The 25,451-nt window shown below is 43.9% G+C and overlaps 1 protein-coding gene across 1 annotated transcript in view; it reads right to left on the bottom strand.

Moving 5' to 3' along the window:
- The window catches only part of FAT3 (FAT atypical cadherin 3), a 450,350-nt gene that overhangs the window by 46,201 nt on the left and 378,698 nt on the right, over positions 1 to 25,451 (bottom strand). The window contains 6 exon segments of the mRNA XM_081860894.1: positions 677 to 874; positions 3,442 to 3,585; positions 8,591 to 8,728; positions 10,393 to 10,607; positions 16,213 to 16,602; positions 22,663 to 22,896. Coding sequence (XP_081717020.1) covers positions 677 to 874; positions 3,442 to 3,585; positions 8,591 to 8,728; positions 10,393 to 10,607; positions 16,213 to 16,602; positions 22,663 to 22,896 — 1,319 coding nt within the window.

The following is a 25,451-nucleotide window of genomic DNA, read 5'->3' as shown; positions in this document are numbered from 1 at the left end:
ATACACTTACTAGGAAGTGAGACTCAGTGGGAATTAATTACGAGTACCTGCGTTTCACACTTAGGATTGTGTTATGACTCTTCCTGAATTGTTGGAACTGGAACCTGGGATAAATTCATGAGAAATTCATCTTCCCCTCGATAGTTTGGGTTGGAGGGTAGCGAGTGGACAGTTCCTCTGGCCCCTTACTATTTTTGCAAAGATTACCTGGACAACCCTCTTCCCAAATGGGCAGAGCTACTTGCACACTGCGCATACAAATTGCAAAACAGGATGTATACACAGAGGCCTAACAGCCTGTGTGATCTCTGTCCCTTTTAGGTAATTAGATCAGGGAACATTTGCAAAATGCATGCTCTTTTTGGCAGCAGAGTTCTAGTCCTTCTTGCTTACACAGTAAAACAGTGACTTTGCCTACATGTGTGACAACAACAACAATTAAAATCCTGCATCATTAATGTTAATCAGCTCCCAAATTCCATTTAACGTGATCGGTTTTATAAGGTATCTGGTTAATTAGCCATCTCTACTGAATTTAAAATGGGTAATAAAATGCACAATTTTGTGCACAGTACAAGGGGGTGAAATCAGAAAGATGGCACACAAGCCTAATAAGAGGACAAAGTTAGCCATGAAAACTATTTCCCAACACTTTTGAGTACAAAGAGAGCAGTACCTGAATGCAGAGCACATATTCAGTTGCTTCCCTGTACTTGAAGATGACTGCAGATCGTAAGATGCCTTGCTGGTCCAATGCAAACTCTTCGCCTTCATTACCCGTCAAGATGGAAAAGGTGAAAGGGGGTCCATTGTGCAGAGAGTCTTTGTCTGTCACCACCAGCTGCAGAATGCTTGTTCCCACTGGTTTATTTTCCTTTGTGCATACACACAGTGTATATGTTAAGAAAAGGGTTTTAATTATACATCTCGATACATTTTTGCCTGCTGCATAGAATGCATACGAATGTGGGGGTGGTTGTTTTATGAGGGTTCTTTTGTTTGTCTGCAAAAAAATCGCCCACTTTGATTCTGGTGTTCAAGTCTGCATAAGAGCAAGTTGTAGCAAAATGCCTGTAAGGCTTGCTTATTTGTAATGATGGGATGTTCTGATATCTATATGGAGCAGGGGTGGGCAAACTTTGAACTCCCAGATGTTGTTGAACTACAACTCTCATCATCCTTGACCACTGGCCATGTTAGCCAGGGGTTGGTAGGACCTGAGAGTTCAGCAACATCTGAAGAACCACATACAGTGGTGCCCCGCAAGACGAACGCCTCGGAAGACGAAAAATTCGCTAGACGAAGGAGTTTTTCGTTTTCTTAGCCGCTTCGCAAGACGCATCTCCCTATGGGCTTGCTTCGCAAAACGAAGCTTGCCCCGCAAGCTCCGGGGATAGCGGGGAAGTGCAGCGCGTCTTCCCCGCTGTCCCCGGACCTCTTTTGAAGCAAGGGGCGGCGGGGAGAAGATCGCTTCTCCCCGTTGCCAGCCCCGCAATCTCCGGGGATAGAGGGGAAGGCGCGCGCGCCTTCCCCTCTGTCCCCGGACCCCTTTTGAACCAAGGGGCGGCAACGGGGAGAAGCGATCTTCTCCCCTCCGCCCCTTGCTTCAAAAGAGGGGACAGAGGGAAAGGCGTGCACGCCTTCCCCTCTCTCCCCGGACCCCTTTTGAACCAAGGAGCGGCAACGGGGAGAAGCGATTCTCCCTGCTGCCCCTTCCCTTGCTTTAAAACAGGTCCGGGGACAGAGGGGAAGGCGCGCGCCTTCCCCTCTGTCCCCGGAGATTGCGGGGCAGGCAACGGGGAGAAGCAATCTTCTCCCCGCCGCCCCTTGCTTTAAACAGGTCCGGGGATAGAGGGGAAGGCGCTCGGCGCTTCCCCTCTGTCCCCAGACGGTCTCCATAGGAACGCATTGATTGATTTTCAATGCATTCCTATGGGAAACCGTGCTTCGCAAGAAGAAAAACTCGCAAGAAGAAAAAACTTGCGGAACGAATTAATTTCGTCTTGCGAGGCACCACTGTATTGCCCACTCCCAATTCACAGTAAGATAGATAATTTTTAATCAGGGATGTAGTCACACCTATGCTAAGGATAGCACATTTTGGGGTGAATTAAAAGAGAGTGAATGGTCAGTGATATTTTATCACCAAAAAAGGAGGAGGGAGCACCCCTTTGATTTTAGGCCACTGTTGGCTGTTACTTTCTTTAGACTCTGTTCACTGCAGTGATAAAGTAATTTGCATCTGTACTGTCCACACAACAGACCCAAGTGGGGGGTAAACTGGGTAGGCAGTGCGGACACTACGGAACTACTGCTGGAGAAAACTACGCTTGCTGGAAGCATACATGTGAATGTGGACAACAGAGCAAGCAACTGCAAGACGCAGGCATGCACTTGTTTCTCTTTCATCATTCAGCTGTGTGTTGCTGCACGAGTGCAAGCCAAACAGGAGCAAAGTACAGTTTGCAAAACACAACTGTGAAAACTGGAAACAGCATTTCTGATTCCCAAACAGGGATGGGTGACTCTGTCAATATCTGTTTCCTTCAGTTTCTAAGATTTCTCCAGCCTTAAATTTGGTTCTTCATTCACATTTCTGCATCAGTTTGTAGTTTTTTTGTTTGTTTGTCCTCTCCTCATGAAAATTCATCAGTGAATGTTTTGGAATATACACGTTTGTGTGCAATTTTGCCAAATATACAGATTTTCGCTAAGCAATTATCCCAATTATAATGCATTTTTTTATTTTCACCAGCAATTACAGACATTTGCTAAGATTCGCCCCCCCCCCAATATAATGCATTTTTATATCCCAGCCAGATGGGTGGGGAAGAAGAAGAAGAATAGCAAAAATAGAACACTTTATGCTGACATGTACATTTTTGTATGCATTACTAGGCAGGAGAACTGCAATACAATGTGAAGAGAAATGTGAATTTCGAAGAACAGTTGTGGCTTTGGTTTCTGAATTGTGGTTTGTTTCTGACTAGGAAGACCAAGCCTTCCCTGGGTCACATCCTTCACTTCCCATGCCAGGAGTGGGGCACCCCCAGATGCTACTGAACTCCAATGCCAATGAGCTCTTATCACTGCACATGGGGCTGATGAGAATTGGGAGTCCAACAGTGTATGGAGGCCACAGGTTCCCCAACTCCATCACAGGGACTTACATGGAGGTGCTCTTAGGTTGACGTGGGCCTCTAGCTATTAAACTGCTACTTATGCAAATCAGTCATAAAATGCTGCAAAGGACCCAGATGGTTCCTTATCACTGCAAACATAAGACCTGTTACAGAGCTAAGGAATAATGTTCTTATCCTTTCCGGGGGGGGGGGGGGGAGGCAGAAGAGATAATTCAGTGCTGATAAGCCACTTAAATCGTACCTAAAGCATCAGATTAGGATTGGAGATTTTCTTTCTGATGTTCAGGACCACACTTACTTGAATCACAGCTGTATAGTTGGCAGGTGTAAATACAGGGCTGTTATCGTTCACGTCAGAAATGTCAATGTTGACCGTCACAGATGCCGACAGAGGAGGAGTCCCACTGTCTCTTGCCTGTATGACTAACGAGTATCCAGAAACCTGCAGAAAAATAAAATAAATACATAACATCTTTAAATCAGCTTGAAAAGCCTTCGAAATTCCACCCTGGATTTGCTACTATCTGCATAGGTTTGCGTGTGGAACTGAATGAGGTAGCAATGGAAGGGTGGAATTTTGTGGTGACAGAATAGAGACAGTGCCATTTCAGGAGCCAGGTGGCAAATTCATCTGTCTGATTGGTCCTCTGTGTAAAACAACAACAACAAAAGCACATCTAGGGAAGCAGATAACAGTGTGGAGTTGGCTTATTCAGAAAAGGGAAAGCGTCTCTCTAAAGCTTTTGTCAGTTGAGAAAAACATTCGCTCTTTCAGTAATTTGGGGACGATTGTAAAAAAAATATTGCTGTGTTAAGGAGAAACACTGTCCTCACTCTGAATTGGCATGCAAATTGTCATATACCCAAAATGGATTGGCTGTGTGGCGCTGTGTCAACAACATGCTCATTCCTGTTTTGGGCCATATTCACAGGAAGATCATGCAGATTTGATTTATTTATTTTTTAAAAACCCAGTGCCAAAACAGCTGTTGATTGGATAGTGCACAGTCCTCAAATAGCCAATGTAATACATACATACATAATAAAAAAATGAACTCTTCATATGAGGATTGCCTACCCATCTGCCCTGTGGGGCTGAGCATTAAGAATCACACACCCCACCAGAAAACTGAAGTGGTACAGTCCACACCTTACGCTGATTCATGAGTTCCTTAGAAACTTTTATCACACACCATGTATTCTAACACAAGACCTCATTGCATTCTCTGGCCTTTATATATCTGTGTTTCCATGTTTACTGCTGCAGTACATCTCAGATTCTGCCTTCTAAAATAAGGCAATCCATAACCATAATGGCTATGTGGCATCAAAATTACTGCGCCAGATGATACAAGCTGCAGATAATGGGACACTTAAAAAAAATAAACAATACAGCTCCTTGCATAAGAAATCCAGTACCAGCCATTATAAATTTAACTATAAGCTGTGAACAGGAAGCAATTTTAAGCTTCATAAGAATCAGAAATAAACTTGGGCACAGGAATGGATTTCAAAAGGCATTACTAAAACCACATCCAGCATAGCTATCAGCCTGAGTGCCCCTTTGGTTAGTGCCCCTTTGAAGCCCTGAGCCCAATCTTGTGAGCAGTGGCAGTCAAGCACTAGTTCCAGGCATCACACCACTAAAAGGCACTTGTGAAACTGGAACTTGTATTCTTGGGTTCTTACCAGTCATATATGCAGAAAAAGTGCAAGGTCCTCTCTGGGACTGCAGAATGCCAGGGAAAGTCACATTTTTTAGATGCCCTCATATATAACCAACAAACGTACATTTCCCTGTATATGCAAATCTAACAGATCCTCCTCTTCTGCCTGGAGTGCTAGCTTTCACATGCAGGGAACTATTTTATGTTTTGTTTTAAGGAGCATTCAAACTCGGAGAGGTTGCAATCGAGAGATAGTCAAAGGCGCATTACTATCTTATCTGTATTTATTTGAAAGCTAAACCCCATTAGCTTCATTAGCCTGGCCTTTGGTTTGGACTTGGTCTGACCCTTATGTTTCCCTCCCCTTATGGTCTTGATTTATCAGCTATTTTAAAAGGAGGCTGCATTTTAAATTGCATTTTAACCTGTATTTTAAATTGTGTCCCCCCCCCCTTCTCTTTGTCCCCTATTATGTTTTTACGGTGATTTTATTGGTGTTAGCCACCCTGAGCCCGGTTCTGACTTGGGAGGGCGGGGTATAAATAAAATTTATTATTACTATTATTATTATTATTATTAATAATAATAATAATAATAATAATAATAATAATACACTAAGGAGAACCACCCCAATGCCATTCAGTGAGGGGAGGGTCAGTTGTGACCCTCCAGGCTTCTCTATCTGTCCCTTGGGCTAGGCCAGAACTCTCACTGGGACCGCTTAATACCCTAAGAGTTTTCATCCAGCTGGAATGTATCCTTGACCTCTGTTAATGCCTCCAGCTTGCCTGTATGGAGGACAGAGAGGGCTGTGTAAATGTGTTAGTTGCCCCGCCCAGTTTTGCCTCTGGCCCCGCCCACCTCCTGGAGGGTTTCCTCGGAAGGTTGCCCAGAATGGAATATGTCCTTTAGCCTGGAGAAGGTTCTCTCCCCACACCGGGTTAGTATGGCTGTCAGAGTGGTGGGGTGGTAGTAGAATTGCTTGCTTGCTGATGTCTCTTCCCCCTGTTATTGTACGTAACCTGGGAAATATGATGTGAGTTGGCAGCACTTGGGCATCTCCCTGTAATATGCAATTTGGAATTTAGGCGTGATTAGGAATTGTGAATAGTGATTAGGACGCGGGTGGCGCTGTGGGTTAAACCACAGAGCCTAGGACTTGCTGATCAGAAGGTCGGTGGTTCGAATCCCCGCAACGGGGTGAGCTCCCATTGCTCGGTCCCTGCTCCTGCCAACCTAGCAGTTCGAAAGCACACCAAAAAGTGCAAGTAGATAAATAGGTACCGCTCCAGCGGGAAGGTAAACGGCGTTTCCGTGCACTGCTCTGGTTCGCCAGAAGCGGCTTAGTCATGCTGGCCACATGACCCGGAAGCTGTACGCCAGCTCCCTCGGCCAATAAAGCGAGATGAGTGCCGCAACCCCAGAGTCAGCCATGACTGGACCTAAGGGTCAGGGGTCCCTTTACCTTTACCTAGGAATTGCAACTTTTGCAGATTTCATTCAGAGCAATGGGACCTCTCCGTGGGATTCAGTGTTTGCTGAACTCCCACCTGATCCAGCAAAACTCCAGCGCAGCTACTTCTTTCTCAAGATTATTTTTCCTACGGTCTACAGATGGCAATAAATCCACACACCCTCTGCCTCTCCTGCATTCCGCTGGCAAACTATCTGCAATGGTGATTCCAAATATTGACAGCTTTATCCAGCTGACATGTTAATACGGCCAGGATGTTTTCTTTTGCATTAAGCAGCCTTGAGGCAAACAGAATTATTTTCCAAGTGGAGGTTTTTATTTTATTTATTTTTTATTAAAATAAACACCTGTTTGCTTGTGGAATTTAGTACCTCTGACATTACCTTGTCTGCTGGGAAAAACCAAGCAGGATTTACTTCTGTTTTCCACAATTAATAAAGCAGTGTCACTTAAAAAAACAAACAACTGCATGGCACACTGCAACAGAGAACCGGTGGTTTCTTTGAGGAAAAAGTGTTTGTGCATTCCAAAGACCCCTAGTCTAGACACATGCAGAAGACTGAGATGGTGGAACGGACTGTTCCATTGCTGGTGATATATGTATGTATTTGTAATATATTTTACCCACCGTTCCCCATTCTAACAGTATAATCAAGCAGTGAAAAACAAGCAAAACAGTTCATACACAATTATAAAAAACCAGTAACACAATTCCTAACAAAAGCAGCCCAACGCAGATTAAACAGGACAGAAGAGGTGGGTCCCACTCCTAACTATCGAAAGCTGGTATGCCTTTAGCATAGGAAGGAAGCTATATAATGAAGGTGCTAGATGCAACTTTGTGGGGAGGGCGTTCCACATTTTAGGGGCTGCCACAGAGAAATCCCTCTCCCAGGCCACAATTCCCCCACTTCTGATGGTGGCAGAGATACCAAGAGGGTGCTGATCCCAAGGGATGGAGGTGGTCTTTCAGATACTTGGGCTCCGAGTCCTGCTGCCATGCTGAAACTAGAATTCCTAATTCTAAACCAGGTTCACATTGGTGTTTAACATGAGCACATTGAATTGGGCTGAGTTTTGGCATGGCAGCATGGCATGTATATAGATTATACACAGATGTGTATCCTTTAGACACTACTTCATTTGGGCATTCTTCTTACTGGTGAAGACAGTCATGAAATGGAAAGCGATGTTATGTGTGCTGGCAAGCTGCACATCTCCAGCATATGACCTCCTCTCAGAGCTCTCCTTGGTTCTGCAACTCCTGACCCGACTTGCTCTGTGCACCAGGACAGGAAAGAGCGTCGCTTCTTTCATACGCTTCGGAGACCAGAGGCCAAACTCATTTATTCCCATCTGTTCTGGGACCTGTAAATCGTACTGGCAACACTGGCTTCTATTATCCCCAGGGTCTTAGTGCCCCTTTTATTGTGTTTGTCCCTCCCTTCTGCTGTCAGCTAAACCTGTAGGCTTATCTTCCCACAGGAAAAGCTAACAGGAGCTGAGGACCCCTGGAATTTGTAGTTTGGGAATGCCACACACTCTTCTTTCGATCTTGGAAACTGTAGCTCTTAGAGCAGGGGTAGATAATATAGTGCGCTCCAGAAGTTGTTGGTCTCCAGCAGTGTTTCCCAAACTTGGGTCTCTTTGAACTGTTTTGAACTACAGTTCCCACCATCCCTGACCACTGGTCCAGCTAGCTAGGGATAATGGGAGCTGTAGTCCAAAAACTGCTGGAGACCCATGCTTGTGAAACACTAGTGTACAGCTAATCTCCATTCCGGACCTCCAACCAAGCTAGCTAAGGCTGATGGACGTCTTGAGGCCAATATGTTGGTAATCTCTGCCTTAGAGTTACAAAGAAAGTTGCCTTGTATCAAGACAGACCATTGGTCCATCTAGGCTCAGTACTGTCTACACTAACTGGAAGTAGCTCCCCAGGGTTTCAGATGTGGCAGATTCCCAGCCCTCCCTGGAGATACCATGGGTTGAATCAAGGACTTCCTACATGTGAAGTGGCCTTTCCCCAGGATCTCTTATATCAACCACTATTATTTCTTCTTCTGAAAATCTGTGAACTCTTCAGTTTTCAAACACTATTGGAAACAAGTGATGTCAAAACTCTTTCTCAGGTCAAAGCTGATCGAAAACAAGATATATAAATTCTGGAGTATTTTATTGTGATAATTATACTGTTGCAAGAGGGACATTTAAACACTGATGCCTGCAGTCATAAGCAAAGCTAGCATGAGAAAATATTGTGTTTCCAAAAAAGTGGAAAAGCAATGAACCTGAGGTGGCCTTACCCTTTCTCGGTCCAATCTCTTCTTAACCTTTATAAGTCCCAAGCTAGGATCAATTGAAAACTCATTGTTCCGATCTCCATTGATTATGGAAAAATGGATCTGCCCATTGGGAGGACTGTCAAGGTCTTCAGCTATCAGCTTTTGGGAGGAGGGGGGTGGGGAGGAAGAAACGAAAGTGAGAAATACGGATTCATGCATAAACAAATTCCATGGCACAATGATTCACTAGATACACATGCTTACACACTTTATTAAATAACACCGTTCCAATGCATAAAATGGCTTGTATTTCCTCAGCACGAGACTTCAGTGCTACTACAAAAGGGATGAAATCTTAGGAAATTCTGTGCAAATCTTAGGGAGCATAACGCTCCTGCTCCTTGCTATTAATGCTCAACAAGAACATTTTTGTTAGGTGCTTGACAGTTCCGGGGCATGGAACCAGAGCACTCAGGTCACAAAGCTCTGCAGGCTTAGACTGAAGCACAGAGGGAAATGATGTGTCAGATCTTGCGGGAGGCCCAGACAGGCCTGGGAATGAGCTGTGCAGAGAGACTGGAAAATTTGTGTGAAAGGTCTCCTTCCCCTATGAGTTGCCAACACGTTATTCTTTTGTAAAGATCTGATGCCTTCTATTTTAATAGTGCATTTTCACACCCATTCAAAAGTAAGCCCCACTGAATTAAATGAGGCTTATTCCCAGGCAAACGGGCATAAGATTGTAGCCTAAATCAGAAACCTGTGCTGTTTCATTCATATATATATATATATATATATACACACACACACACATATATATATAGTGTGTGTGTGTGTGCGCGCGCACGCGCACATCTATATCTATCTTTTGCAATCATTGATTTTAGCTGCAGAATTCATTTTTCTTAATGTTAGTGCTCACAACTCTGATGTTCCAACAGAAGGCAGGATGCAAATGTCTGGAACGAATTCTGAAAAACTAAAGGCTGGTCCTTTAGAAAGCACTGAAAGTGGGGTTTGTATTTTGCATCAGTGGGCTAGAGGGTGGTGACCGGATATGACTAGAGGCTGGAAAGAGGTTGGAAACCCAATTTAAAATATATCAGCAGAAGACCAGTAAATACATTTTGGTTTACTCCATTTTTGCAGTAATAATTGAGCCCTGTCTCCAGTTATGGAGAGAACGACATAGGCAAACCAGGTCTTTACACAGACCATGACAGGCACGACTCCGAAGCATTTATAACCCGAACAGAAAAAGTAATGTACTGAGTGGGTGGAGTTATGTCTCACGGGTGGTGGTAATGCAACAGTTTCAGCCATCTCCTTCGTGACTTGCCCAAAAGGGGCTCCAGGGTATATATTAGGGACTCCTCAAGATCTTGTCTTAGTGACTCCTGACAGTGCTCTATGAGAAACAGAATCCCTGCCAGCGGTTCTGATGCACTTCTGAAGTTATTGAAATTACCCACCAATAAAATACACAAACAAACACTTCATGGAAACCTAGGCAAGTGTTAAGTTGTGGGCGAACATAGCAGACGACACAGCGATTTCTCCAGAGCAGCTCTTTATTTGTAAGCTGAACAGAACTGAACTGCAAACAGCTCAGCCGGCCTGCTTTTATAGACAGCCGGCTGTCAACATTGTAGCAACAACAACCCAGGGTTTCCCGCCTAAAATAACTGACGTGGACCTGAGTGAAAACTATCTACAGTATCCCCCTGCTGGCCCAGGGTGAGAACTTCAGTACATAACAGTAAGGATTTGGTCACACTGGCTCGAAGCAGGCGTATCAATATGGTAAACGTTTTGCAACTCACCGTTATCAATGAATCGCCTACCGAGGCATCCTCACTGATGACAGAACTGTAGACTTCTTGGCTAAATCTCGGAGCGTTATCATTAACGTCTGTCACATTTATATTCACTGTTGCCACGGCGCTTAGCGCCGGGCTGCCCCCATCTTTGGCTTCGATGACTAGGAAGAAGTCCTTGCACGTTTCATAGTCCAGAGGTTCAATTACAGATATGGATCCTTGGAGACGGAAGAGAGAATTTCAGTAAAGCACAACACTAAGGACACACAAGCAAATTTTGAATACTGATGTTAGCGACGCCAGTGACTGCTGAAGAGGCCAGGCTACACGAGGACCAGTTCTGGTATACCTTTCCTTGTTTTGTAAGAAGCCTGTAAAAATTGCAGAAATCTAGGCAAGATGTTAAATTGTTTTTATATGCAACAACTGCGACAAGAGTATTGTTAGCCCAGAAATGGAAACAAGAAGAAATTCCGATGAAAGAAGAATGGCAGATGAAATTAATGGACTATGCAGAATTGGACAAAATGACACGAAGGATTCGAAACCTGTGGGACCAGAGATTTACAGAAGATTGGAAGAAGTATATGAATTATTTGAAGAGCAACTGTAATCAACAAATTACGCTAGTAGGACTACAAGAAGTTTTGTAAGGGGAAATATGTTACAAAGTAGAAAAAGATAGCGATATTGGTTATGAGTTTGAAATGTAATAGGGAAGATAAGAAATGCATACTAAGAGATTAGATTGGAAAATTTTCAGACAGGATTGATGGAAGTCAAAAATCTGAATAAGATGCAAAAGTATGTTAAATTACTGTTGAAAGTGATATTTTTAAAAACTAATAAAAAATATGCATTCATTAATTTATTTTTTGCAGAAATCAGAGATACTATTAACCATGGTTAAGGACATAAGAATAATCCTGTTGGATCAGGCCAAAGACCCATCTATCCAAGCATCCTATTCTCAGAGGCCAACCAGAGGAGGCAGCCTGCAAATAACCTGTAAGGATGAGCTGGGCACGAGGTTTATGCAGAAATGGTGGAATTCCCTATATTAAAGGACGGTAATATAAGAACTGGAACCAAAAGAACTGTCACAGAAAGAATTCTGACCTCACCCCTCTTTGAGACCTCCTCAGATTCACAGCACAAAGTGGGCAATTGACTAGCCAATCTGAGTTTATGACTCAACTGTGCAGACAGGCAATGGACTACTGCTGACAAAAGCCCTGACGTGTTCGTGTGGATGTCATAGGAGCCAACTGCTAGCGGCCATGGGGGCTTTGGCCCCCACAAATAAAATATTTGAGGAGGCCAGGCCCCCACAATGTTGATGGACATTCAAATTGTGTGTGTGCACCGCATCATGTGATCGATTATGTGGGGCGGGGCTTACCTGGGCCCCCACAATATTTTATGCAAGTTGGCACTCCATCCAACCTCAGAAAGAAGCCCTCTGTGAGGGCAGACATGCACCAGCACAAAGCATCCATTTGTCATTGGTCCATGGATAAGGAGATTTCCTTTTAAAAGCCTCGATCGGGCATTTTACATAATTATAAGACAGCCTGGAATCTTCAGTTTCTGCCACCGAGCTGCTGATAAGGGAGCTGTCACACATTAATGCATAATAAATGCCTTTCCCCCTCCTTCTCTGGTGATTAAACGTCACCCCGGCTATTTTATTGATTTATCTCCTTGCCTTCATTGTAAAATACAGCTTTAACCATTATTTTCCGTACCCATTCCAGGGGTGTTGATATGCTAATGCCATTAAGCTCTCCTAAATAATAAACCTTAAGGTGCACTTGAGTAGTATTTTTTAAAAAAATAAAACCACACACTTCAGAGTAAGAAATGAGTTTTCATGACCAAGGGAAGAGAGGAACTGCCAGACGGAGGAATATAGAGAAAGATCAACTCATTATTTTAGGCCAATGGTTCTCAAAAGGAAAAGACAGACCCTATAGACATGTGGAAATAATTTGCCTGGAGAAGCAAAAGGTTGTCACTCCTTGGTATATCTTGATCTGATCAAGAAAGGGCACTTGCCCAAACCAATGGGATTCACAGCTACAATATGTGGTTATGGCCTGCTGTTTGTACTTTCTGGAGACAAGTGAAGACATTTTTCAAATTTTTCAAAGTGCTGGTGCTTATCTTTCAAACAGCTTGCAACCTGGCATGAGGGGGACACCTCCTCTCATATGATCATCCATGGAGACCCTCCGATTGGTGCCCACACTATCAGAAGCGAGGGAAGCCTTTTTGGGTTGTGGCACCATGCTTGTGGAACTCTCTTCCCAGGCAAGCTCACCTGGTGCCTGTCATATAAAGGTAAAGGGACCCCTGATCATTAGGTCCAGTCGTGACAGACTCTGGGGTTGCGGCACTCATCTCGTTTTACTGGCCGAGGGAGCCGGCGTACAGCTTCCAGGTCATGTGGCCAGCATGACTAAACCGCTTCTGGCGAACCAGAGCAGTGCACGGAAACGTTGTTTACCTTCCCACCAGAGTGGTACCCATTTATCTACTTGCACTTTGACGTGCTTTCGAACTGCTAGGATGGCAGGAGCAGGGACCGAGCAACGGGAGCTCACCCCGTCACGGGGATTCGAACCGCCGACCTTCTGATCGGCAAGTCCTAGGCTCGGTGGTTTAACCCACAGTGCCACCCGCGTCCCTTGGTACCTGTCATATACCCTTTTCATTAACCCGGGTGTTTAATCTCTTAATGCATTTTTAAACTTCTGCTCTGATGATGTTCAGTGCTGCCTTTTACAGCTGCAAACAGGTGCTTTATGAATTATTACCAACCACCCTGACAGTTCTGAAGGTCAGGACAGAAGTGTTTTAAATAAAACCAATAATAAATAATTCACTGCACCAAACTAGGTTTTCTGGACCCCCCCCCCCCATGTGGGTCAAGGGCTATTTCTCCCTTTCACTTGCTTTGGTAACTATAATAGGGTTGCTGAATACTGACAAACTGAGTACACGGTTGTGTGGGACCCAGAAGAAGACGGGGAGGAAAAATTGGTTTGCTTCACGTTGTAATGTGAACCAAATCCACATTTCCTGCACCAAGACGCAAACAAAAAAATTGCAGCTTTCCTTCAGAATCCACACTTCTTTGTATTTTGAGATACAGTTCTCCAGCCAAAAGTTGTGTATGAATTTGTGTACATTAGGAGAATTGTGCACAATAATAACATATAAAGATGCACTATTGGGGAAAACTGCTGTTTTCCTTCCTATTGTAGACCTTCCTTTTGCAACAAGCCTTTTCAGTGGAGGTGGTTATCTCAGTCTGTACCTGCATCAGCCTTAATTTATTTATGTTTTTATTGTTAAAGTGAAATAATAGATCAAGTATATATTACACAAACATGTGTATATTAGGTAAATGGTGTGTATTACACAAAACTACAAAGAAAAATGTCTGCGTTCGTGGAGATGTGACAAATTTTCATGTGAAGTTTTAAAATGACTTCAAACAGATGTTGAAACGAGGTGAGCCGAACTTAATGAGAGAAGCCAAAATCGACAGATTCACCTGCCATGAGCCTGAAGGTATGAACCTGGTCAATTACACCATCCCAAAGTGAGGGGAAATGTAGGCCAGCAAAGTTGGCTGAAGGATGAAAAGACAAAACCTGAAAGGATTTCTCAATGCATTTTCAGTTTTTCCTAAGCACTGCTATCTGCTGATTTCAGTAAGGATTAACTGGCAAGTCCATTTTACTCTTTGCTGTTTGACCTGACAGAGGTATGATTAAGTCACTGACAGCTCAATGATGTCCCTGGATTCTAAAAAAAGAAAAAGAAAAGGAAATTGAGTTTCACCTTGAAGGCCTCTTATGCCAGGTGGATTGAACGAAGAATGAAACTTGTGTCCTGTATTATAGCTTATACAGCATTTGTAAGCTAAATGTATAGCATTGAATTGTCAGTTATTTTAATCATTGGCCATTGTGGCTATTTGAATTATGGTGTTATTAATTTCTTTTCCTCGGTCTAGTCAAAAGTATCTCAGAAATGGCTTCATCTTCACCCAGGTGTTTTATAGCTGTGGGAAGATTTTCCATTGTGTTCACAATTAACTACACTGTTGTGTTAACTTCTGACTGATGGTGGTAGGCACATGTTATGCTACCCTACAGCTTCTTAATGATTTCTTGAAAATAATTATCCTCCTCACTAGGATGTATATACTGCAACTAGAAACTAAAGGAGTAAGCATTATCTGGCCTTGTGTAAGACTGCTTCTGTATGTTAGTATACCTACTGTCAGGGGTTCAGGGAGAGAGGCGCAGATGAGGGAGGAGACAGAGAGCGAGGGGGAAGGATTCCAGGGTGACGAGGAAGAGGACGACAATGACCCAAGATTGTCCATGGGTCCGTCCAGTGAATCGGAGGACTCCCAAAAGGGAGCCCCTCTGGTCAAGCCAAGGGGAGCTAGAGGGGGAAGCAGTCAGGAGCAGGGAAACGAAGGGGGAACCCCCAGTGGGAGTTGGAGATCGGGACCGGCTGCTCCGCCGGAACGGAGTGAAGGGGGTGGAGTGACCAGTGTGTCAGAAGGAGCAGAACAGGAAGCAGAGAGGGGAAGGAGATCAGGGCAAAACGTCCTGCCGGAAGGGGAGGAAAGTAGTATCGAGGGCAGTGTAACTGTCGAAGGGAAGGTCAGGAGCAACGTACGCGCGCCAAGTTCAAAATGGGAGGCGCGCGGAAGTGAAGAGAGTCCTGGGGAGGAGCCTGGTCCCAAAGCCCGAAGGAGGGGGGAGGAGGCGCCAGAGGATTCAGCCTCTGGGGAGTCCCGAAGGGAGAGAACACAGGGGGGCAGAAAGACCCTGCGGAAAAGGAAAGAGAGGAAGAGGTGGACCAGTACAAGCCTCTTAAACTGGTGTAGAGGCGGGACTGACTCAGAGGGGACTTCAGCGGTCTACGCGTAACAGACGTAGAGTCACGGAGCTCGGATGCGAAGCTAAGAATGTTCTTCAATAAAAGCTTTTGTACATAAGCCGGACTGGACTTTGGTCTCTTGTGAGCTGGGACCACGGGTGACTCTGACACCTACTTTTTATAATTCCAAGTATTTACCGGTATCTTCTTTCGGTGCATGATTTAAACACCTTGACTTTGGACAATTGTACTGAAGCCTATGGGCAATTGATGAGATTGCATAATGTACTGGGAGAGTTAAAACCTGGTCTCCTAGATCCTACTGCAACACTTTAACCACCACCCCACAATGGCTCTCCATGATAGTATTACCACAGAAAAGCATTTAGATGCACATTTTATCTCCATGTACCTATTTCTGAACACATTCCAGCCTGTTATGCTTTTAAAAATGTACTTTGTTATGTTTTTTGAGCCAAGAACTGTTATCAGACGATCCAGAGAAGTATGAAATACAGAGGATAATTGATGTTCCAACTGGCAGATTAGTTCAGGAGATGCAAATTAAGGTTGCTTCACTTAAAAATTCAGAACACACTTATCCTTGAACTCTAGCATGTGCTACATGCCAAAAAGTTTGCATTTCAAATGTTGATACACCATGAACCATCATTGGTCAATGCCAGTTCCACCCATATGTCATATGGTAACAGTAATATTACTAGGGTACTTTATAAGATTGCTGCAAAGAGTACTTTACAGAAGAATGTGAATATGATCCAAGTAACACACACAACACAACCAGTGTTCTGCTGCTCCTGTTATGTCTCCTTTCCCTTTCCTGAACCTTCAGGATAGAAATTTAAACAGTAAAACTTAAATACTTTTCTTTAACACTTCCCTTCCCTTACATACCTGTCTTTGAATTGATTCTGAATTTCCCCTTTTCATTCCCAGACCTGATGATGTAGGTGATCTCTGCATTTGTACCAATGTCTTTGCTTGTGGCAAAAACGGAGAGAACTTCAGCACTGGGCGAGGTGTCCTCAGGCACTGAAACAAGGTAGTCTCTCCTCTCAAAGACAGGAGGGTTGTCGTTAATGTCCAGAACCGTAATGGTCACCGTGGCGAACGAGGACAGGGTCTGCACAATGCTCTGGTCTGTGGCTTTGACAGTGACATTATACGATGGCTGGAGTTCTCTGTCCAATGGATGCTCCAAGATGATGATTCCCGAGGATTTGTCCACAGAGAAAAAGCCGCCTGAAGAATCTGCTAGGGAGTAGACAATCTTTCTGTTCACACCTAAAAAGAAAAGAAGAATCATAGAATCCTAGAATCATAGAGTTGGAAGAGACCACAAGGGCCATCGAGTCCAACCCCCTGCCAAGCAGGAAACACCATCAGAGCACTCCTGACATATGGTTGTCAAGCCTCTGCTTAAAGACCTCCAAAGAAGGAAGAAGAAACAGAAGGTGCTGTTAAATAAGGAGACCAATGTTGTAGCATCTGCCCTGTGAGAAATAAGAGTCCAGAAGGGAGGTAATCATTTCAGCATTTCATGAGACGAGATCCAATTATGCTTGCTTTGGGGCATTTTAAAAAAGGACACGGAGACACTGAAATATGATCAGAGCCCATGATGAACAGAGCAAGATGGTGGTGGGTGAGGGCAAGGTGGCAAACTGGAATTCCCAGAGGCCAAGTGTGGCATTAACATATGAGAGTGCTGGAGGGGAAATAGTTAAACAGGTTACCCAATCAGGACCCAGGGGGGTGGAGTCAGAGGGACTATAAAACCAGCTCTGGGAGGGGCAAAGGGAGGAATTCGTTGGGAGTTGGGTGGTTGGTTGGAGTGGGAGTGAATTGGGATAGAGTCTGTGGGTAGGTTGAGTTAGTGTAGCGATATAAGCTGAGTCAGGAACAGTTAGGAGCTAGGAAGACGAGTAAATATCTGGGAGGCAGTTTAGTGAGTGAGAGCAGGTAGCGGAAATTATAGGTCTGGATAGGCACCCCATGATTGTAATTGACCGATCCCGTTTATGAAACCACACGCTTGTTAAACTGCAATAAATAAACAAACAAACAAACAAACAAACAAACAAACAAACAAACAGAAGTTTATGTTCCAGTTTAACCCTGACTGGACTCAGTATTGTCCCAGGTAGGGCCTGGGTGGTGGCAGTGAGAAATAAAGTGGTGGCACAGGGATCAATAGACGGTGAAACGTCCGGGGACCCTGTGTGATCGCCACACCAAGTTCCTGCACCACTGAGGCAGCTGAAGGAGCCTCAGACTGCACGGTGGTATGCAGAGGTACCACCTGGGCAGCCTTACAAGCTCTGTCAGTTGATTTGGTACCCAGTCAGGTGACCCAGGGAGCTAATACAATGCCACCTTTAGGACCTGGTCTGCCCCTCAGCTGAAGCAACTTGTTTCCTAGTGTGATAATGTGCCAGACAAGAGGACATGATTGCTGATCTCCTCACCCTGCCTCTGCAATGTAACCTTTTGTGCCTAGCTTGAAGTGCCACTCCTTAGTTCCAGAACAAGACTTTTTTTTTTTTTTTTGCCTGCTTTAGACTACGCAGACTGCAGAGCCAGGGGGCTGACAGCTTGTCCTCCCCTCTGATCCCTGTACCGCTTGGGATGCCCATTCCCAGTGAACTGTGACACAGAGCTGTCTTTGGCCATCCCACCAGAACGTATGAGGCCAAAAAGTGTGTCTGGAGAGGAGGGGTTATGTGTACAAGAATCCTGTCCCAAGAATCCTGTGCAAACTGGGCAGGTACGCTGCCCAGGTAGTGCTGCAAAGTCTAAAGGAGACACCTGTGTGTGTCTGACTAAATGTACTGAGAAGCCTCTTTAGGATCAGGAACCCTGCTGATGTGCTTAGAAGACTTCACGTAAACATGTGAAGGTTGGGGGTGGCAATGTGTACAGGGGCATTGGGGTGGGACATGTGTCGCCAGCCTCCTACACGTTTTTCTTCCCTCCCGTGCTCAGGCAGAACACCTGGAAAGGGCGGGTGCAATAGGCCAATCAGAGCTCTGTGTTTACATCAGGCACTGGAACAGAGTTAACTGCACTTCTTTTAAGTTGCGGTGATCAGGGCTGGTAACACCATTAAGCAAGATGAGATGGCATCCCTCAGGCAACAGATTTTTGAGCACTGTGGAAGATAGTAAAATTGTCAGTTATTTTGCATATTGTTTTCATTCCCATAGGGGATGGGTGATATTTGGATTTTCTGCCTCAGGTATGAGGCTGCCTGACAATGACTATTAAGTCAACGTTCTAATTACCAAACTCGGCAGGAGGAAGAAAGACGAAGAGAATAAACAAAAACCACTGCCCACGTTGTAAGAGGCAAGGGACAAGGTGTGACCAATGAAGCCACTGAGAGAAAGTGGGAGAAGAAAAATGGGAGAAATAAAGCACAACGCATCACACTCACATCTATTGAAAGAAACCCGTTTTGCAGTCTGATATCTCCTCTACAGATTGTGCTGAACAGGCTAGCAGGACCACCCTGGGGCAACATAGCAACTGTTCACAGTTCAAAATGGCAGCTCCTTTGAGGCACTTCCTGCTCCCCTTCCTGTTTCCCATTGCCAGTTGAAGCTGCCACTTGGAACTGCTCTTATTTCAAAGTGTCTTGTCTCTGGGTACCCATCCTTCTCTGTTAACACTCAGGGGTGGAGATGTCTGCTAAACAAGAGAGCCAACCACAGCCACTTGCCGAATTACAGCGAGTCGTACGCTGAAGCTGACTCGAGACCTGAAGGGAAAGTATTGTTGTGATTGCCAAATTTCTTTCCACTGTAGCGGGACAGCTACTTGAAACCTAATTAAACGCAAATGCCAAAGCAAAGCCATATACGTTCCCATGTTGATGTATTTATTTGTACAGCCCAGCAACGGAAACAGCAAACAAAGAACATTGCTGTAAAAGTGACAATGTACCGAAGCTGCTGATTCCTTATCCTCAGAGGCAGTTGCAGAATTGCGGCCCCATTGTTCGAAAGCAGAAACTTAAAAGCTTGACATTAATCAGACACACCAGAGCTACTGATCTTCCTCCCAGGCATATTCTGTTAATTTAAAATTTTGTGTCAGTATTTTATGTCTTTTTGCAGTGACAGGAATGCATGGTAAAAAAAAATTAAAAAGAAGGAGGGGGAGGGGGGAAGATGATCAAAAGCAACAGAAAATTACTTTTGTTTTCTGCCTGATATGGCAGAAGTGCAGCTGCTTCACCAGAGGGATCTGGAGGACTCCGTTTCCTCCAACCATATTCGTAACGAGCAGCCGCAAAAACAGAACACGGACTCTCGCTTAAATTGCATTACGAAAGATTAGATCACCCTCTATGGAGGAAGACTTGACAAGAAGAAGAAAAACCACCCTTCTTAATTTAACAGAGACAGTATCATAAGCCTAGAAAAAGTCATTAAGCCCAAATGGTATTTAAACAATAATTTTACCATTTATCATCTGCAGGGTCAATACACATAGGATATATTTCCAAACACTCAGAAGTCATTAAAAGTATGTGGCATTTAAATGATGATTTTATTATCTGTCTATTCTGATACACAGAGGATATGTGGCCGAGCATTCAGAAGCTATCACAAATGCAAGGCATTTAAATGATGGCTTTATCATCCATCATTATTGTTATTTATTTGTTTTTGCTAGAGTTCCCCGTGGCCACAAGAGAAGGCATTGGTGGGTTATACGGCACATAAATATGGGGTTACAGATAGCTTGGAATTTTTATTTGTCAGTGAGGATTTGGAAGATTTCGTTTTAGTAACTGTTCGGTATGGAGACGTCACATGGGATCCATTTCTCCTGGTCTGAGATGTAATGAGGAGAAACATATAGCATGTCTTATAATGGGTTTGAGATACTTTGCGATTTGTTGTGTTTTCCTTCTACGTGAAGACAGAAATGTTGAGAGTAAGACAGGGAACATCTCTCATAACCAGGTGCAGGGATAAGCAAGAGGAGATGGTTTGCAACACCACTGGAGAGAAAATGCTGGAGTAGAAAGAACTTCTCATCCAGCAATGCAGTTCTGAAGATAATTAAATCTGAATTAGTCAGCCATCAACACCTATGACCATCCTCTTCCAAGCTCAAAATCACAGTGGGCTACTGAGTAAGTTTGTGGGTCCCTTTCCTGCACACCTCTGAGCTACGTTTTCACTGAGGTGATAAACCCATGCCTTGGTTGTACTACTTCAATGAGGAAGGGGAATTGAACGACTGGATGCTTCTCCATAAATAACAAGAAATTATAGAGCTGAGCCAAATATTCTCAGGATAGTGTGTGTTTTTCTGAAAGGGAACCCCCCCCCCATATTTCCCCCCTTTCCTCGCTTCCCCAGAAAAAGGCCATTCTACAGAGTTTTTGCCAAATATTTCCCACAGTGGTGTGCCTCATCATCCCCAAGAAACTCTTGTATAATTTCTTTCCCCTGACACAGAGAAATATGGTGAAATTGTTCCTCCAGTTTTATTGCCCAGAGATAGGCTGGAGACTTTTGAGAGGCCATTGTGGCAGGAGCTGATAGGAGTATAGTTCAAAACATGTCAAGGGCATTGGCTTGTGAAGGCTGGCACAAACTACCATGGTTTTGTGTGATGTTTGAAAGGAACTGATGTCTTAAGGTTACTTCACAGACATCCCCCCCCCCCTTGATACTGAGAAAGGGTATGAGGAGCATGTCTGTGAAGCATTTAATTAGTTTACCTGGTTGTGGCTACTTAGATTACCACCAGCTGCCTGAATTATGTAGTTCTGATGTGACAAACCATCTTCTAATTATATATAGGGGTGGTAGGGAGGTCTTTGCCCCCAGGATTTCCCTACTTCAGGGTTTTAAAAATCCCGAAAGACAAAAAAGAGAGAGCCAATCTCAGGATGTTGAAGAAGGAGTAATGTACTTTTTAATATAAAAAAAGAGAGTGCCCAAGATATGGAGACAACACTGTAATTGACAATTGAATTTTTTGTGCGAATGATAGTAATGAGAGTTTATATGAATATGTTACTTTTGAGATTGTATTTGGAGATTTTCATATGTTTTAAGTACAGCTTATTAACTGTTGTACCATTTCTTGCAGAACACCTCCCCCCCCGAGGAAGGCCTGTTCTCATTAGTCAGTAATAAAAACATGAATTACTCTTTCTGCAGCATCTTGAGATTGGGTATTTTTTTTGTCTCTTTCACAGGATGCTTCCCATTTCCCCCGTGCATCATAAAAACTTTAGTAACTTTCCCCAAACTAATAATTAGAAGCTGCCCTCTTGACTCTGCCCCCTCCCCACTCTTCTGTAACAGAAATAAACTTTTAAAGTGCACCATAAAACCAAGTGCAGGGCATGTTTGCAAACGGAAAGTGTATGAAGGCTTCATGTCTTCAGTATGGAAAGATTTATAGCTGTATTAGCAGAGTGCTGAATCAAGAGATCTCCCTTTTAATATCCACATATCAATACTGTCATGTTTCATTACTAGCATTTTGCGTTACTAGCATTTGACCCTAATAGCTAATCAGTATGGAGAATTGAAGGTCTGCAGGATGAAAATTATAGAATGAAAGCTTCAAGTGATGTCTCTACTAGTAATCATTACCATAAAAGCTGCTGACTCCAAGCTTTCTTCTGAACTGCCGTAATCGCTTATTTTGGACATCAAGTGCCCTGGCTTACGGCATCACAAAAGTAGAGAACTGTAGATGCAATAACATTTTGCAAGAATTTTACACTTGCATTTCAAACGCTAAAAATGTCTGAGCCCGAGATCTAAACGCCAACATTTAACCTGAAATTCAAAGTTCAAAGACTCCCTTACTGTTATTCTGAAAGTTTGGATTTCAAAAAACAAATCTCAAGTTTTGAATAATTCATATTGAAAAATCAAAACTTTGCTACTCAGAAGTCATCGTGCAGGTTAATATTTGAGAAGAACAACATTGTGTTTACAAGGAATTCAAAGGCTGAATGCTGCATTCCATATTGGTTTTAACACAAACTGTAGCTCAGTGACAGCACATGTTCCTCATGAGGAAGGTCTCAGGTTGAATTAACAGCATCTCTGGGTAGGGCTGGCAGTGTCCCTAGTATGATACCCTGGAGAGCTGCTGGCAGTCTGTGTAGACAATATTGAGCTACATGGACCAATGGTCCAGCTAAGACACTTTCTTATGTTCCGATTTTACTAGTGTTCCGATATTACTAGTGTAAGAAAGGAGAAAGTAGAGAAAGAACGTAGGCAAAGAACAGAGCTTTGCAAGTTCTGCCAACCTACAAAATATTTGTGGTTTGCGTCCATTGCAGTCTTATTGACTTACCTACGTCAGGATCGTTGGCTTGGACTCTCGTCAGCAAAGCTTTCGTGGCCGTGTTCTCATAGACACATGCGGTGTAATGGTCAGAAGAAAACGCTGGTGGGTTATCATTAACATCTTCCAGGATGAGATGGATTTCGGACTGACAAAACCTGCCTCCTCCGTCCGTTGCCCTTGCGATCAGGTTGTACACAGGGATCTTCTCGCGGTCTAATGGGGCTAAGGTTTTGAGTTCCCCTAAAATCAATTGATTGGAAAATGGGGGGAGAAATGAAACCAGAGTCAACATCATTCTTGCCATTTGTTGTTACTATTACTATTGCTTTCTTGCTGCAATGCAATTTCACTTTCAAAATGGTTCACGACCTGAGAACTGAGCAAAAGGAACATCACAGAAAGAAACTGCCCAATCTCCTCTTCCCCTTTGCATCTTGCTCAAGTGCTTCCACCCAAATTCAGGCAATTCCAGCTTCCCACACTGCAGTCTACTGTGCCCCATCACACACTGTTCAACAGGCCACCAGGCCTCCATTGATATCTTTATGGGATATGGGAAAGCTCTCTTGCCCGAGCTACCTTCCACCTGCAATTCTCAGGAGGATACGTATTTTTAAACGTTTGCTTGTCCCAAGGACATAGTAAAATGATTCTATAAAAGGATGTGCCCAAGATCATTATCAGTTGAAGCGAGCATGCTTTGTTCTTCAAATAGTTAATGCAAAGCCATTTATTTTAGTTGAAGCAAACCACTGGATTTTTCTCTTCCTTCTTTGGTTCTTACGCAATGAACCAATTTTGCATTCAACAACTTTTGACTTAACACATAGGATGGGTGGTGGCATGTCAATGTTTTGACAACTCATGGGTTTTGCAGTCATAAGAAATGCAGAATCAGACCAAAGGCCTGTATCTAGTGTAGCTTCCTGCTTCACCAAGTGACCAACCAGTTGTCTCTTGGGAAGTCCACAAGCAAGACATGGGGGCATTAGCCCTCTCCTTATTCCCCCACTCCCTGTCAACTGGTATTCAGAGGTCTACTACCACTCATGCAGCATGTAGACATGATAGCTGGGGTAGTCAATGACAGACGTGTTCGCTCAACACTTTCTACCACATTGCAAGGGCCAGACAAAGGTGCGTTTGTTGGATTCAGACCTACACTTGGATGCTGTGTTCATCATTCCAGGGATCCTGAAGCAGGTTGCTGGAATTGCAGCTTGAAAGAGAAGCTGGAGAACACTAGGCAAAGGCTACTGTTTTGCTGATCAGGCAAGGAAGGAAGGACAGGCTTCTGGTATTAGCCTTCCCAGCCACAGTGGGTGCTTCTTGGTGAGCACTCATCCTGATTTGCTTGCATGAAGATTAGACAATGTTGTCTACTTAATCAACAATGGGTCCAATTTGTTTGCATGGAGATTAGATGATGTCGTATTAAATCAAGTGTTATGCAGTACATTCCAGCACATTTATTGCTAAAACTCTTATCTTTGGTGGTAGTGGATTTGTTGTCCAAGACCTCTCAACAATAATTGCACAGTCTGAACCTGTCAGCAAGATGGCGACAGTCTGGAAGTGCCTGTACATCCTTCAGTTTCGGTGTTATACTCACAAAATGCTATTGCCTTTTTTTTGATAGCACAAACTCCTTGCACCTGCTGATGGTATAATTAATTAACCATGGAGGTCTCTGTGCTTTTGAAGTGGCATCACAGCTTCTTTACTATCACAGCACATAACCCTTGCCTTCCTCATGTCTTTCTCACTGCATGGGATATGGCAAAGCACCAAACTTACTGGAGCTTTCTGCTTTCAGTATCTGTGCTATGTTACCATTAGCCAGCAACTCCATCTGACTGCAACTTCGTTGAACGTAAGCAGATATTCTTCCTGATCCATGGGAAAAGCAATGCTTTCTGCTGCATGCCAGCACCTAGCAACTGTGGGTAGCTGCTGGCGTTGCTTTGGCTCTCCCACTGTGCCCATGCTTTGGTCTGAGAAGCTGCTGGTCATTACAATTTTCCCAGCATGCCCTGAAGCTCCCAGTGTAGCACAGGAAATTGAAATGGGGGGCAGTTTCCCAGACCCAAACCTTTCAAGTAGGTAAGCCTGTGGTTTGGGAGAGACACACATCATGGAGGGGGCCACAAATTAACATATTGTCACTTGGTGTCAATTGGAGAAACCAACTTTGGAGGTGGGGGCTCAAATCTGGAGCCAAGCTTTGTTTCTTTCTAGGTCCAACAGAACCTTTCACTAATTGAGGAAGCTACTGTGACTCACCGGTGTATCTGCACAGCCCCAACCCTGCTGCTACCTTGCTCCTCCCAGTAAGCGGCAGAGGCTCAGCTGCTGGGAGGCTATTGCTGCAGTTCCTGCCCCACTAGGAGAGCCCATCCTGAGATGGACCAATAGCCCGATTCAGCATAAGGCAGCTTCCTATGTTCCCTCCTGCCCACCACTGTTGGGATCTGTCTGACACTTAAGGATGGCTGGATCTGTCAATTTAGGTTTTCTCGTTTTCCCCGTCTTAAGTTCAGTTCGCCACATTTCCACATCTGTTTGAATTAAGAAAAAAAGTCCTCATGAAAATTAATAAGGATTTTAGTGTATATTTATCCTAATACACACTTTTTTCTATGCAATTTCCCCTAGTATGTACATTTTTTGCAAACCAATTTTCCTCGCTGCAATGCATTTTTATGCTATATTCACCAGTACATTCATTTTTTAAAAAATAAATGCACTTTGTATATATCACCTAGCTGCAGAATCACATTGCAACATCTGGATAA

This window comes from Podarcis erhardii (genome assembly GCF_964252035.2).
Source record: "Podarcis erhardii genome assembly, chromosome: 4".
NCBI classification, from domain to species: Eukaryota; Metazoa; Chordata; class Lepidosauria; order Squamata; family Lacertidae; genus Podarcis; species Podarcis erhardii.
Note: the sequence above shows the minus strand (reverse complement) of the source record. Positions and strands in the feature narration are given on the sequence as shown.